At 33.7% G+C, this 15,316-nt stretch overlaps 1 protein-coding gene across 1 annotated transcript; it reads left to right on the top strand.

Annotated features, from left to right (window-relative positions):
• The first annotated feature begins 2,263 nt into the window (after nt 1-2,263).
• LOC118751175 (basement membrane-specific heparan sulfate proteoglycan core protein-like) lies at nt 2,264-5,583 on the top strand. The gene is made up of 4 exons (XM_036485946.1): nt 2,264-4,189; nt 4,256-4,467; nt 4,538-4,643; nt 4,777-5,583. Exons 1-4 carry the CDS (start codon nt 3,922-3,924, stop codon nt 4,887-4,889), a joined length of 699 nt encoding a protein of 232 aa, XP_036341839.1. The 5' UTR covers nt 2,264-3,921; the 3' UTR covers nt 4,890-5,583.
• Nucleotides 5,584-15,316: the final 9,733 nt, after the last annotated feature.

Raw genomic sequence — 15,316 nt, forward strand, 5'->3', positions numbered from 1 at the left:
AATGTTTTCTAATTAGAATAAACCAATAACATACCGAAGAAAAGTTGGTTTTTTTATATTTTTTTTCGAATGTTTAAAAAGGAACCACTATATGGACCACGCTTTACATACAAACATATAAACATTAAACAACTGCCGTTCGGGGAAGATTATTGAGTTGTAGGCGTGTAGATTTACCTTTTATTTTTAATGAAAAATTAGACATAAAAAAGTTAACTATATTCCGAGAATTCTTTTAGTATCTACGTGATGTTTTCCCATGGGCTGTGAGAAAAAATTTGAAAACAAAGCATGACCTTCCATGGTTAAAGAATTCGTTGTTGAGTTCAAGTTTTGTTAAGAGATGTGACAATTTTTTAGTATTTTGCAGATTTGAAAGTAAATAATTAATATTTACATAATGCTTAGGCTTTGCAGCTATTCCCCATTTCGCTAAGGTATAAAACTCAATAATCTTGCTGAAATATGTACATAACTTTGCTTCTTATAAAATTAGAAATAATGATTTAAAAACCACCTTTTATAAATATGCGAATCGCCGCCCATTTACTATACTTCTAAGACCGCCAGAGCTCACAAAATTCAGGAGACGCGTGTAAAATTTAAAATTTTCCACAAAGTGCAGAAAATGCAGTGAGACTAAATCACTAAATCATCACTAAATTTAAAATGAAGTACTTGAGGTTCTGCTTCGATATCGTTTCACTAAGCTTGCTTTAGAATTTAAACCAACTCAGCAAATATTGGGCTCCATATTTGCTAACTAGGTCTACGTGATAAATATGCTAAATTCGCTCGATGGACCGATAAAACCTAAACTCAACTCTGCAACTGATATCGAAAAAGATTTATTTCCGCAAATGTTGCACATTATCATTTCGATAATTTTTATTAAATAAATACTTATCACAAGTGAGAGGACGACAATTATAAACATTTCACGTATCGCTCCTTTTTAACAAATATTCTCTTTTATTTCTGATTATTCTTACTACAGACGCGATCCATACCATAAACTTTTGGAACTAATTATGAAATTTACATACTTTCCAGCCATTAATGGCATTCCACCCCCTCTTACCAATGAGGGGAGTTTGGGGCTTATGGCTGTTCTCCCCTTAAATTAAACATGCTTGGGGGATTCACATAGTCTCATACATTATAAGTCGATAGAAAAAATCTTAAAAAATTACATACATAAGTGGTGAACACCACTCCAAAACTACATACATTGATTATTGTCACCCTTATTGCATCTAAAACAGTTGCTCCGTTATATTCTATTCGTAATATTTGCTTTCATTTATTTGACGGCTCCTTGATATCTCCAAAGCATTTATTATAAAATAAATAAATATTAAAAGTTATTCGAGTTTCTTTTGCAATTGACTTCAATGAAGAAAAAATGAAAAATACACATACAAACGTATGTTCGTTCGTATGTATGTATGTGCATATTTGTGCACTCGAAGGCACTTAAGTAACTGAGCTAAGCTTAAGTGATTCAGTGAAAGTGGAAGAAAGCTTCATTTGAATGCGTCAATGACATTATCTCCATAGTATTTAACTACATACAGTGACCGAAACAAGTCCTCACATTTTTGTTTTTTAATAATAATAATAATAGATTGGCGCTTACACATATGTTAGTGTTTGGCCGAGCTTCTCCTCCGACTTGTGGTGTGCGCCTTGATGTTGTCACACAAAGCGGAGGGACCTACAGTTTTACGCCGACTCCGAACGGCGATTGTATTTTTATGAGAAGCTGTTTTTCATGGCAGAAATACACTCGGAGGTTTGCCATTGCCTGCCGAGGGACGACCGCTGTTAAGAAAAAACCTTTTTTCTATATATTTTGCGATGTTGCTTTGAACAGGGCTTGAACCCAGGTGCTGATGAGTGAAAGCGCGCACTGCTTACCACTACACCACAGCGGCCGACATTTTTGTTTTTTATCTAAACAAAAAAAAAATGGGTATAGGCCATAAAATTTTAATATAAAAAATAGAGTATCTTTGAAGCAGCCAAGAATTCGCTTTATTTTTTTTACTTATATTTTTCTTTTTCATATAGCAAATGCAATTTATAAAAAGTGGTTTTGATTTTTTGTAATTCCCCTTGCGAACAGTCGCGTGCATTTTCTTTTATAGGAAATTCATGTTTTATGTTTCATGGAAAAAAGTTCAAACTTTGGTTAAAAGATAAACAATACTTTTATAGCACCAAAGTTATACTTCACTAACATTGCGAGGATTTAGAAATACCAACATGTGAACACTTGTCTGAGTCACTTTACATCATTGCGTTTTGACAGGGTGTTGTGCCGACACGGTTCACCCAAGGGAAGGTAGCTGGCGAAAAACAAGATAAATTATTCAAAATGGAAGAGCATTCAAATAAGGTTGTATAATCAGCAGAATATGTTACAGGCATCATTAAAATGACAAGCTACCATATACACTGGTCTACATACATATGTATCTACATAAGCATGCGCATTTGAATATGATTCTGTAATTTTACAAAAATGTCATCAATCTCATAGATTAAGCATATGAAGTCATTGGATTTATCATAGTCCCGTAAATTAATTAATTTACATTCAGGTTTACAGACGACAACAGCTGTCTTAACACAACAAAATGATAAGCCACAGAATGGCGACATCCTTTACTCAGCTTCGACCCTGCGGTATTGGCAACCTAAATCTTCCTACGCATTCGTTGAGCTCTTCCTCATTTTCCGTACGTATTTATGTATATAAAGAAACCTTTAATGTGTCGGCCCGGTCAGTATGTCAAAGTACCGACGAATGGTGGATGAAAGCAACAACAGTTTAAAAATTTAATATGAATAAATAACGCAGAACTGCCGATGCCACGATAAGACTTTCCCAAAATCCAATCAAGATAAACATCATTTAATCAGTAGCGTACCGTTTACCTTTTCGGTTTGGTGACAGACAAACAGCAACTGAATTTTGTGGCAAGCAAAAAAAATGTATTAAACCACTGAGTAAAAATATACATATTTTATTCATTTGAGTTCTGTGTTTGCGCTTCGGTACTGGTGTTGGACATGGTAGTGATATGGTGGTGTATCTTTCGGAGCGTTGTGGCTGACAGCATATCACTACCTTGACACGTGCGTAATCGCAGCAAATAAAAAAAAAATCAAAAATAAAATAAAAACATAACCGAAATCAGACAGCAGCATACTCGTACTTAAATAGTGAACAATTGATACGTGTACAATTGTACTTGTATTCACACAAACGCAGAGGCGATATGCGTACATAAATATGTATGTCGCAAATGCAGATATGTATGTGTTTACATATTTATACTAAAGCAGGTATGCGTAGGTACTATGTACGTAGAAGTAAAAAATATAACGAAGGATAGCAGTAAAGCAGAAATGTAAAATAAATTGTTGATATGCAAATCGGCACATCTGATACAGACACATCACAAAACTTTGGCGAAATGAACATTTTTGCATTTCACAGGCACAGAAGTACTGTCGCATTCTCGTAGCATAAAAAAGGGAGATTTTTATACATATGTACACGCACACACCCTCATACACATGTATTTATGTATGTACATACATGTAACACACCTGGAAAATGGCGCTACTTTTCTTTTTAGGTGTGTGTGTGCGTTGTTCCACTCTGATAAGAATGCTTGCACTCACAGAATACTCACAGCAGTGCTAATAAAAATAATAGTCGTACCAACGACGCCAAGCTAAAACAATGTTCAAGTGACAGTAGTATCAAGAATCAGCTTTAAGAGCTCCACTTGAAAGAAATTTAACGAATATTTCTTTAGCTACCTATGCAAATCGTACTTGCATGCCTGGAAAAAAAATGTATATAGCTTTTGTATACTTTTATATGTCACCCATTTCATTCTTTGTATGCCCATGGCTCCTTTTTGTTTTGAACAGATCCATCGCTTACTGAACAAACCGATTTCCTGGGTACGTCTTCGCGATGGCCATATACTTTCTGTGGACCAAGCAACTTTCATTGCCGACCAGCGCTTTCAGTCTATATTTCAAGGCGAGGACGATTACACCTGGTCACTGCAAATCAAATATGTGCAGGACACCGACGAAGGCTGGTACGAGTGCCAAGTGTCCACTGAGCCAAAAATTAGCGCAAAAGTTTATTTGGGAGTAGTTGGTAAGTGCTTAGGAAGCTTTATGTAGGTATGTATGTAAATATTTGTATTCTCTGATTTCTCCATAGTACCACACACCGAGCTGATTGGCGATCAGAGCCGCTTCGTTAAAGCCGGCAGCAAGGTTGCACTACATTGTATAGTGCGCGACACACTTGATCCGCCCACCTACATCATTTGGTTCCGCGATAAGACACAAATCACGAACGATAATAAATTGGACTGGTACACAGAAATCGACCGCACGATTTTCGGCCACGCGGATAGCAATCGCAATACTGTAGGTCAAATTAATATATATGGGTTAGCTTTATTTATATTGGTTGTCTTTAAATTAACTCCCGTAACAGATTGGCTCGTTGATAATACCGTTCGTAAGGAAAAAAGATTCGGGCAACTACACCTGCCAACCGTCAAACAGTGCGCCCGTCTCTGTGGATTTGCATGTACTGAGCGGTAAGTACTTAAAAGATGGAACAAATTCTATGCATACATACATACACACACATACTATATTGCAATTATTATTGGCGAGAAATCGTTTTATCGGGCTTCACTTTCTTATCTTTGTTTTTTTGTTTTGTTTTAGGGGAATATTCTGCATCGGCAATAATGTCGTCGGCGAGCTCCTACAGGGTAAGCGGTAAATTTCCTGGCCGGCTTCTGTTTCTGCTAGCGCTGCTGGCCATATCAAAGGCGTGACTGGTTGTCATTTTGACGTAAGTCAACTAGCTGGTATTGACTTCGCTGTGAGCAGGCTAAGTGAAACAAAATGATTTGACTTGAGAAAGCAACTTGTAAATAATTAAGTTTTGCTAATGCTACTTACTGGCTAATGAGCGACGACGACCAACAAAATCGAGCGATTTGAAGTCAGTGCTGACGAGTAGAATATGAAACGAATATTTAGCGTAATAATTTCATACCAAAAACTTAAGTGACTTTTTTATTAACTGTTGAAACCATCTTGCATACATACATACATTTAAGATAAAGACGACGAAAGTGTGAAAACAATGTTGTGAAACATCAATAAGTAGGATATCAATATAATTAATGTAATTTAAGGCAATTGAATATTCATCATACATAGTGACTAAGTTTAACTGGGACAACCGAAGGTTGAATCAATCAAAACATTTAACGTAATTGCATAAAAAAAAATCGTAAACAAATTTCGGCACAAAACCATCCAAATTAGAAGAATATTTGCCGAAGGTAACTAAATTTAAATAAATTTTATGTAAATATTAAATAAATTTAACGTATAAAACTCTAAAATATTAAGTAATAAAAAATTTAACGCATTAATGTATTCAGGTGAAATCAATGCAAAATAATCAAAACCAAACACTCAATAGCAAGGCTAAAACAAAATACAATGCAATAAATAAAAACAGTGTGAATACTCTTCTTTTAATTTTTAAGTGTTATACTCGTAGCTATTTTCGTCCAACGGCAAATTTGGATAATGGGTAAGTACCAATAAAGCATCTTTAAAGATTACCTTGTTTGCCTTATTAACCGAGAAGCAGTTAGCCCAGGATTTTCCCAGCCAGATAGTTGCGGGCTAGCGCCGGCATTTTGGGTTAATACTGCGGTCTGGACGCCCCAGTGAAGCATGTTTCCAGATCTAATTTCAATGGTCAACAATGGTTAAACCCTTACTAAACGAAAAAACAAATGTCGGCCGGAAAACTCTGGTTCTCTTCAGGAAACTTCCAAAAACAATATCCAATTGTTTATTTAACCATTTCTTTAAACTAAAAATTTTTTATTTATCGCCCCGTTGCATTTTCTGTTACTATGAAAAAATGGTTAGAAAACTAATTGGGTTTTATTATTGGAAATCTCCCGAGGAGAACAGAGTTCAAGAATCCCATACCATTTTCCCCATATAAAATACATGGAAAACTTTGAGCGCTTTGAGCGACCTCTAAATATTTTTCGATTTAAAAATAAAAAATAGGGGTATATTTTTTTCGGTATGGAACAATCCTAGAGGGTGATAGCATAAAAATTCCGACTTCACTTTTTTACATGCATTTTTGGACAACCCTACTGTATATACTTCCAAACTTATTTATACTTTCTCAAAAAGTTATAGAACATATCTAGTATCTATAAACAAACCGAAATAAGTACGGTGTACATATGTATGTATGTCCATACTTATGTAAATGTGTATGTAATTGACCACTTTTATTCGAACTCTCCCAATGTTCTAAATAACCCCAAAACAAAGAATTATGAACAAAGAAATACAAAATAATTGGCTGTAACAATAGCAAAGTCTCGGACTTGCAGGGAAGATAATAAAACTTGGAAATAAAGCATTCAAGAACATATGCTCCTTTACCTCCTCCTCTTTATTTGTAACAACAATACAAACATGTACACGCATACATATTTTCATATGTTTTAATAGTGTAGCTACATTGTAGCCATCTCCTTATGTACCAAGGGGTAGAATTAAGAATGAATAATACTATACCACATATTACATAAATAGTGCGAGTGACGTTAAACATGCATATGTAAGTATATATGTACGTGTATATGTACGAGGCGAACGCGCAATCATTTCTTTAATTTGCTACTTTTAATCTTCATTAATTTTTAAATTTTCCATATAACACCCATTAATTTCAATATATTTCCTTAACCTGAACATCCACAATTCAAAACAGTCTTCAACATCACATTTTTTATCCTCTAAGGTTTGACATTAACCACATTAATAATCTCCGCATTGCTACTGAAGGCCTTCCCCTCATAATTTTCTTAATTTTTGGAAATAGGCAGCATTAAAACGGCGTTAAACGGCGTTAAACGGCATTAAAACAGCTAATTGCTATGTCGGTGGCGGCCTTTCGTCAAAAATTGTAGGTTATCTCATCTGCATTCTGACTTACTATTCTTTCAAATATTGAATGGCGCATCGGAGGATTCTTACAAAATGTGTAGAATTTTTTTATTCTTCAAAAACACTTAAAAACTAATTTATTTTACTTTTTTATTTTAATTTATTGAACTTTTGGTAGTCCCCTCGTAGATACGTTGAAGTTATAAGCGCTTCGCCGCTCCGTTTTGCTATCACATAAATGAGCAAAGATACATATTAACTGTAAATTAGAATGAAACGCTTTGCTGAACAAGCTTCTTTGTATGAAAGTTAAGATATAATACCTTAAGCGCTTTGAGTGAGACAAGCGCCGAGATATTACTCATACGCATAGACATACACAAAATTTTGTATCCAAACGCTTATTAGCAAATTAGTTTTATTTTACAGCTTCTTACTAAAATCATATACTGGTAAAAACATTCTAAAGAGTTTTAATGAAACTGGCATGGATATATAATTCCTAGGAATCTTTATTTGACAATTTTAAATAATCTACTAACATAAGTGATTTCGATGCTTAAATTGAACCCCAAATGAAACGCTTTTATCAAATCTTGCGTTTTACCTCTTTAAATAAGTAAAAATTTAGGAATTTGATAATTCTAAGAGCTAAGATGAATACCACACTCATTTGACACCCAACGCAAATTTAAAGCTGCGATGTGTCTGTTTTAGTTCAAGTCCACGGGTACATAATCTAAAATCTAATATTTCCACAAACAGATTTGAAACTAAATTCATGATTAACTATTTTCAAAGATAACCATAAATAACTACATATGTATGTAAACATCACAAAAATTCCTTTTGATATAGAATACGTCTTACGTGTACAAATGCTCGAAAACCGCTTGAATGATTTTGTTTTCGTTTTCTTTAATCAAAAACTCGAGAGTTTTCCTTTCGTTTGGTGTATGGGAAGTATTGGTTGATATCTTCTAAGTATTTTTATTTGCTTCAAATATATGGGCATAAATGATTTTCCAAACAAAATCACTTCGTCATCGGTTTGCAAACACGTGCATGTGTTGGAAGTGAGGGAAGGAGACAAAAAGTATGGATGTGTGCGGCAGTACATATTTCGGCTTTTGATAAACATACATATGTAACCTAATCGCAGCGTATGTTGCGTATGTACATTATATTTATGTATGTTGATTGCAGTTAATGTGGATCTGTTTCTATTTTTTAGTAATCTATGTGTGTCTATACATATTATATATGTGCATACATATATGTATGAACAAATGTATGCATAATACGTGAAAACTTTTTGAAGTAAAACAACACAGAAAACTACCAATCCCCGATCAAAAGTAAAGGTGAGTACGTACATAGATGAAGAAAAGGTAAAAATAAAAAACAAAAACAAAGTTTCGTGGAGTTAAAGGCAAATATGAAGACTAAGGTAAATTTAAACACTTACTTATATATGGCCAAAGGTGAAGGGGAATACGTACATATGTATATATAAATAAATATAAAGCAAAATATGAGGATGAGGATACCGATAATAGTATAGATGAAGATAGAGGAAGAAAGATTAAAATAAAGGTAGTTTTAGGGAAAGGAATATAGATAGAGGCTCAGAGATTCAGTCTGGGAACTATTTCGATATTTTAGAGATTTTCGGGATTCTCGGGACTTATCGATATAATAATCCAAATTTTTTTTCGGTTTTTTGATCGACATTTTTATCGATTTTGTTATCGAAATTTTTACCGTTATTAAATTTGATTTTGCTATCGATATTTTCGGAACTTATCGATATAATGATCGATATTTTTATCGATTTTGTTATCGATGTTTTTTATCGAGTTTTTTATCGACTTTGTTATCGATTCTATTTTCGCTTATTTCTCGATTTGGTTATCGATATTTTCATCGATTTTACTATCGATTATTTCTAGATTTTGTTATCGATATTTTTATTGATATTTTTGTTAGTTTTATTATCGATATATCTATAGATTTTTTGTCGATATTTTTATCGATTTTGTCATCAATATTTTTATCGGTTTTGTTACCGATATTTTTATCGACTTTGCTATCGATATTGTTATAGCTTTTTTTATCGATATTTTTATCGATTTTATTATCGACTTTGTAATCGATTTTTTGATAAATTTGGTTATCGATTTTGTAATGGATTTAGTTATTGATTTTGTCATCGACATTATATCGATTTTATTATCCATATTTTATCGATTTTGTGATTGGTATTATTATCGATTTTGATATCGATATTTTCATCGATTTTGATATCGATATTTTCATATATTTTTTTATCGATGTTTTTATCATTTTGCTATCGATATTATTATCTCTTTTGTTATCGGTGTTTTTTTCTTAGTGTATGCCTTAGTTTTTGACTTGGATATGCTCTTAACCATACGACGTATTCAACGTTTAAACACGAAGGTGCTGGACTGTTCCTTTTTAATAGACATTGAAAAAGCCTTCCATTTTGTTCTAAATAGTTCTTTTTTCATAATTGGCATTAAATTTGGAATGGAAGTGTATTTCAAATGAAACAAACGTAAAATTAAAAAATTGTATCTAAAAAAAATGTTAATTAGGGTCGTTTGCATTAATGGTGGCGATGTGTTTGTGTATCACAATTACATGCAGAAATCATTCAAAGTAAATATACATATGTGTATATTAGGGTGTGCCTATAAACCAAATTGATTTATTTTAGCGGTTTGCTGGCTGGAGGCAGTATCAACTTTAGATAGGAAATACAAAATCGCATTATGACTAAGTTTTCTTATATAGAAACTATTAAATTTCGTTTTATGTAGTGTAAGGAAAGTTTTAAAACTGTAGCAATATATGCGAAAATTAGATCTTAAAATAATTACTATTTAATTTATATATATGTTTCAGACAAAACATTTGGCTTTTGGACGTAATCTACAAATATAGGTTGCGAACTGAAAAAGTAAATTAACTTGGTAATTAGCAGACACCCTATTGTACATTCATGCTGCCTCGTGAATGCCAGTGTCTTCCCTTTAATTAATTTTATTACTTTGACTGAGTGGTCAGTTTACGCATTGCCACCAGTACACCAATTATTCAAGCCTATTGTGGCTCGCACAACTTTTTGTATGTACTTACATATATAAACAGATAATTTTACTTCATTACTACTCAGCCTTTAAGAGTGCATCTTCTTTTGGGGTTCTTTCCTCCTTTTTTGTACTACATACATACATACTGATACACAAAGTGCCCTCAACTGATTTTATATACCAGAGTATATAAGCATTGTAGTGGGTGAATACATAGGGCCATAATATACCTATTTGAAAATATTTGAATAGGAAAATTTCCAGAATTGATTAAGATTACTCATCTGAACTGTGTAAATCCCCACATAAACTAATTGTGAAAATATATTTGAATTTAACTTACATTAGGGGGGATAACATTACGCTAAGATTTCGATGTGAAAACAATTTGAACGATCAGAAAGATTAAGTTATCGGGCTATCAAAGCTTAAGTGGAACAACAAATGAATCGATTTTATCAAATCTTGTGTTTTAACTTTTCAAACCGACATATCAAATAAATTAAGCAACACTTTTGGAATTTATGGAGTACCATTAAATATACAACTAGGGGATTCACGAGACGTGTAAACCGTCGGAAAATCTTAAGCTTAAGATTTTGTATATAAAATAATGATTGTAATGGATTTAGAAGAATTCTAACTATACCGAAATATTTTTAAACTGACAAAAAATATATAATTAGCCCCTCCTAAAACCATTTTAACCTTATTATTAATCTTTGTGCTAACGCACTTTTATATATAAATGCATTTTATAAAAAAGTTTACTGACAATGATCACAGATCTGTTTCTAATTATCCTTATTAAAATAATTTATCCTTCCGTGATATTCTTGGTACATCTGTAATAATTCCAATTTTGAAAACGAATTTTTGATATTATTTATGCATCCACAGAGCTGAAAGGCCTGGGTACATCTTTACCTTTATTGGCATTCTTGATACAATTGTACAGCATGTATTCATGGAATATGAAGGAATTTTATGTTTGCATATACATACATATCATCGTTTAAAGTACAAAACCGCGTAACTGTCTCTTTTTGCAAAAAAAAAAAATGGATTTGCTCACACAAGCTCTTGGCTCAATCCTCATCCATTCGTCCTGAAATTTACTAACCCAAAATGCGATTGCTTTACAAAAACGAGAACCTTTTTGAAATATGAGAGTTTTTACTCTCTAGAAGATAATTTATGCAACCTCACATACGCGGTTTTGCATTTGGCTGACACGCGGTTTTGTACTTTGAACGACGATTGTATGTTCATTTCTTTTTTGTTTTTTTTACTTATGCAATTTAATAAATATAGCCCGCACTAAAGTATATCTGAGGGAAAGTCCTTGACCTTTCATAGCTGCTTCGTAGATTGACAAATTGTGTTGCAGTCATCGCATTAGCTTTAAAACGTTAAACCCCAAACCCAAGACAAACTGCGCAGTTGGACCACAACGATTAACGACCTCAAGATGAATACGATTAGACGAATGTATAGGTAAGCATACATTTGTACGTATTTATGTTAGCATCGAGAGAAAAGCTGATGTTTGATGACCTCAGCGAACGCAGCATAGCTATGCGTCAGAGACGAATACCAATCCAATCCAAGGAATGGGCGGCCAATGCAAGTAAGCAGCAATATTCATTAGGGCGACCATACGCACATGTCATTAGTTATTTGCACATTTGTACTTGTGTGATTGTGTGACTGCCTGACTGACTGCACGTGTTTCGATCAATCCATCAAAATGTCTGGAATGTCTGTACTTCAAATAGTCATTAGTTAGTTCAAGAAGCATGCTGTGATTACCGTCAAAGTTGGGTGGTCCTTTCGTACCAAAATGCCAGAAAAAGAAAACGCTATTTACGTATCTCATATATTTATATCTTTCTATTTACATATTTACAGTATCACTCCTACACAGCCTTCCACCTACACTATGATTCGACCAAGAATACTTTTTGGACTTTTATTGCTTCGTTAGTCTTTCACGGCGTGCAGCGTTGCCGGGGCATTAAGGAAATGTGTTGCATGACAGTCGACATGTGTAGTCTCATCCTAGGCATGGCACATGCAGCACACCGTCATAATTTACAGTGTGTACGCTCCAAGCTGCAAACTTTACGCTTCGAGGCTGGCGGACAGCCTGTCAAGCATATATCACAAACTTTTGCTTACAATATTTCAAATATGCCAAACTTTTGTTAGTTGCACTAGGCAACCAACAACACGCCTAGTAGTAATAGGACGCATAATTGCAACAATGCGAAACCTGCTTGGCAGCAATGAAACGTCACCAACAGGCGCAACTATGCGAACTTCTCGGGGCAGACTACATTTTTGGGTATTCTTTACCAACACTGTGCCTGCGATCCTTTGACTTTATTAAATTCTCACCAGCTACAACTTTTTCACTTTGTTTCTTTTAGATAAAAAAATAAAAGGAAAACAGAAAGCAACTAATTTAACTCGTTCAAGTCGGTGCTGCTGTCACTGCTGTGCGGTAAATAGCAAAACTTTGCCAGGACACAAAGACTTTATGCAAAGGCAAACATTGTATGGCCTAGAACCCTGAAGAACAGCAGCAGCTGCCGTAAGTACAACAAAAAGTCTCAAATAGGATCTCAATGAATTTTTAAGAGGTCTAAGGTAGAGTGGCCGCAAACTTTATTATCTAGCCCACAGGCTCTTGGCCCTATGAAGGTCTGAATTGTTATATTTAATCTGAATGTCCCTGCCAACGACTTTTTTGCATTATATATGTATATTCAACAATCAGTGAGACGGTCAGGTCACTACAAAATAACATTAGTTAACAGCCGTCTTCCATTCGCTGTTGTCTGATGGTTGGTTTTACGTACTTAAAGGTACGTCATTTTGAACAATTTTTTTTTTTGTTTCCTTGCGATTAGTTGGTGGTAAGAGTATTTATAAATCACTTGTGAAGGACATCATAAGTTTGGTGTATTTTGTAATATTATTGATATTATTATTATTTTTATTATTATTAAGAGCCATATGCATCGCAACCTCGAGAGTAATCTATTTTGCGTTACCCGCCGTGTGGGACGGCTGTAGCGTGGCACTTCCAGAGGCTTTTTATTCCAAATTTCAACTCGATTAAACCTATCACCAGCCAAGTGATCTAGTCTGTGCCTGCCGTCATGTTCACAGAGAATGTATTCTGCCGTTTGTTCGTCCAGCGTGCAAAAATACATTTCACTGAAGTGATAGCGAGGGGCGCAGTGCCCCGTTTAGTACCCAGTCACAGTTTTGAGATAATCTCTGCCTAAATTAAGTAGATATTTGAAGCTTCTTTTGAAGGACAGATAAATTGTTTGGCCTACCTCTGCCCTGGGCATTCCGTCCAATGAAAGAAATATTAAATAAATAATTTATACCAAAAAAAAAAAAAAAAAAAAAATTAGTGTCAGTAGGACTAACTGACTGTGCGACATAATGCAGATATATTTAGAGTATGCCCCTCTGCTAAGACATTCTCCGTCGCAAATTTCTATTGCATGAATCTCCGCTTGCAAGATGGTGGGGTAGCTACCCATTGGTATACATTTTTTTAAATATCGGCCGAAATATACCAGCTCCAGTTTGTGTCAAACCTCTCTATTACGGCTTGATCTGCAATGAGAACCTCCTACAGATTTCTAGTTTTGGAACTATTGGAATTTCATTTTATGTCAATTTTTTATATTTATTACAGGTTTGTAAGGCTAACTTAATTTGCATATACATATGTATATGTAAATACAACATATAACACTCCTATCGTATTGCTGTTGTGCAATAATATGAATGTAATTTCTTTTGAATGTTTAGTGTTAAATCTACATAGTTTTTTACATCTGGCGAAAATTCATAAAATTTGTTTAATTTTTTATAAAACAATATTTGCCATCCCTCTTCATAATATAAAATATTTCTAAAGTGTCCCGGTAAGTTTGGCTCTCCCATATTAAAACAAAAAAAAATAAAAACATTTTAAGATAAAGAAAACGCTGCTTAACACTAAGTCACTGCAATCCATTTAACTGTCGTCTGAGTATGAATAGCCATATTTTGCATTTTTTGTATAGTATTTTACACAATTGTTCTGCAAAAAAAAATTTTGTGGTTTTTCGATACAAGCTTAAATGATCTCCCTAAAAAACCTATTTTTTTGCAATCCTTTGCTTCAAACCGCTTACATGTGCTTCGCTTTCGAACTATTATAATTCCTAAATATCGATTAATCTTTTTTGCTAGCTGCATCAACTTTACTCGACCCGCGGTTCAAAAAAATTAATTTTAAAGATTCGTTAGTATTGGCCTCAGTAATGAAGTTCTTGCGAAATGAAATAATGTGCGCACTAGAATCAGTACAAATATAAGTGCGATCTTTGGACCCCTCATAAATCTCTTATACACAAACGAAGGTGAAAAGATGATGATTTGGGTAACCCACAAGATGAAATGAATTACATATTTTTCATGGAAAAGTGTTTGTGTGAATACTCACTGTAAAAAAGTGGTTTTGAAAATTCGATTAATCGCAATTAATTGCAGTTATTATTTTTGTATGGATTGTGATTAATCATATGATTAATTAATCGTTTATTTTATTTTATTTTTTTGGCACCCCTATATAAGTATATGTTTATATAACAAAATGCTCCAAATGAAGAGTTAACTGTTTTGAGGTCGGTGTGAAAGCAGGCAATACTCGCGTAATTATTATGTAAAGAACAAATTTAGTCTTGATAGTAAATATTAAAACTGATTGAAATGAAGGGGTGGAAAATAAAAACCAAAACTTAAGATTTAAAAATTGCCGGAAAAAAGAATTTTTCAAAACAACGATAACGAACATTCACAAAATTGAAACAACTTAATTTATTATCTTTTTGCAAGTATGTATAGTAGGTATATCAATAAAATGCGTTATACTTACTTTTTTTTATTTTCAGCCAGTCGTAAATACTTCCACTACAAATTGACTAAGAAGTTTGGTCATAATCATCTGCGTTTCATTTGAGATGAATGCACAGTGTTTTTATTCCACGAACGTCGATAGTATTTACGCTCGGTTTTAACAGACAGGCTTGCTTCGGTTACAACACGCACACACACATTCTCTCAACGGTAAA

This window comes from Rhagoletis pomonella, unplaced genomic scaffold, assembly GCF_013731165.1.
Source record: "Rhagoletis pomonella isolate Grant_MI unplaced genomic scaffold, Rhpom_1.0 Rhpom_scaffold_00584, whole genome shotgun sequence".
Lineage (NCBI taxonomy): Eukaryota > Metazoa > Arthropoda > Insecta > Diptera > Tephritidae > Rhagoletis > Rhagoletis pomonella.

Bases quoted from the DNA above. Each gene is read 5' to 3' on its own strand.
- LOC118751175 (XM_036485946.1), top strand. From the start codon at position 3,922: ATGCCCATGGCTCCTTTTTGTTTTGAACAGATCCATCGCTTACTGAAC. The intron at 4,190-4,255 runs GTAAGTGCTTAG...ATTTCTCCATAG, and splicing joins AGTTTATTTGGGAGTAGTTG to TACCACACACCGAGCTGATT. The intron at 4,468-4,537 runs GTAGGTCAAATT...CTCCCGTAACAG, and splicing joins CGGATAGCAATCGCAATACT to ATTGGCTCGTTGATAATACC.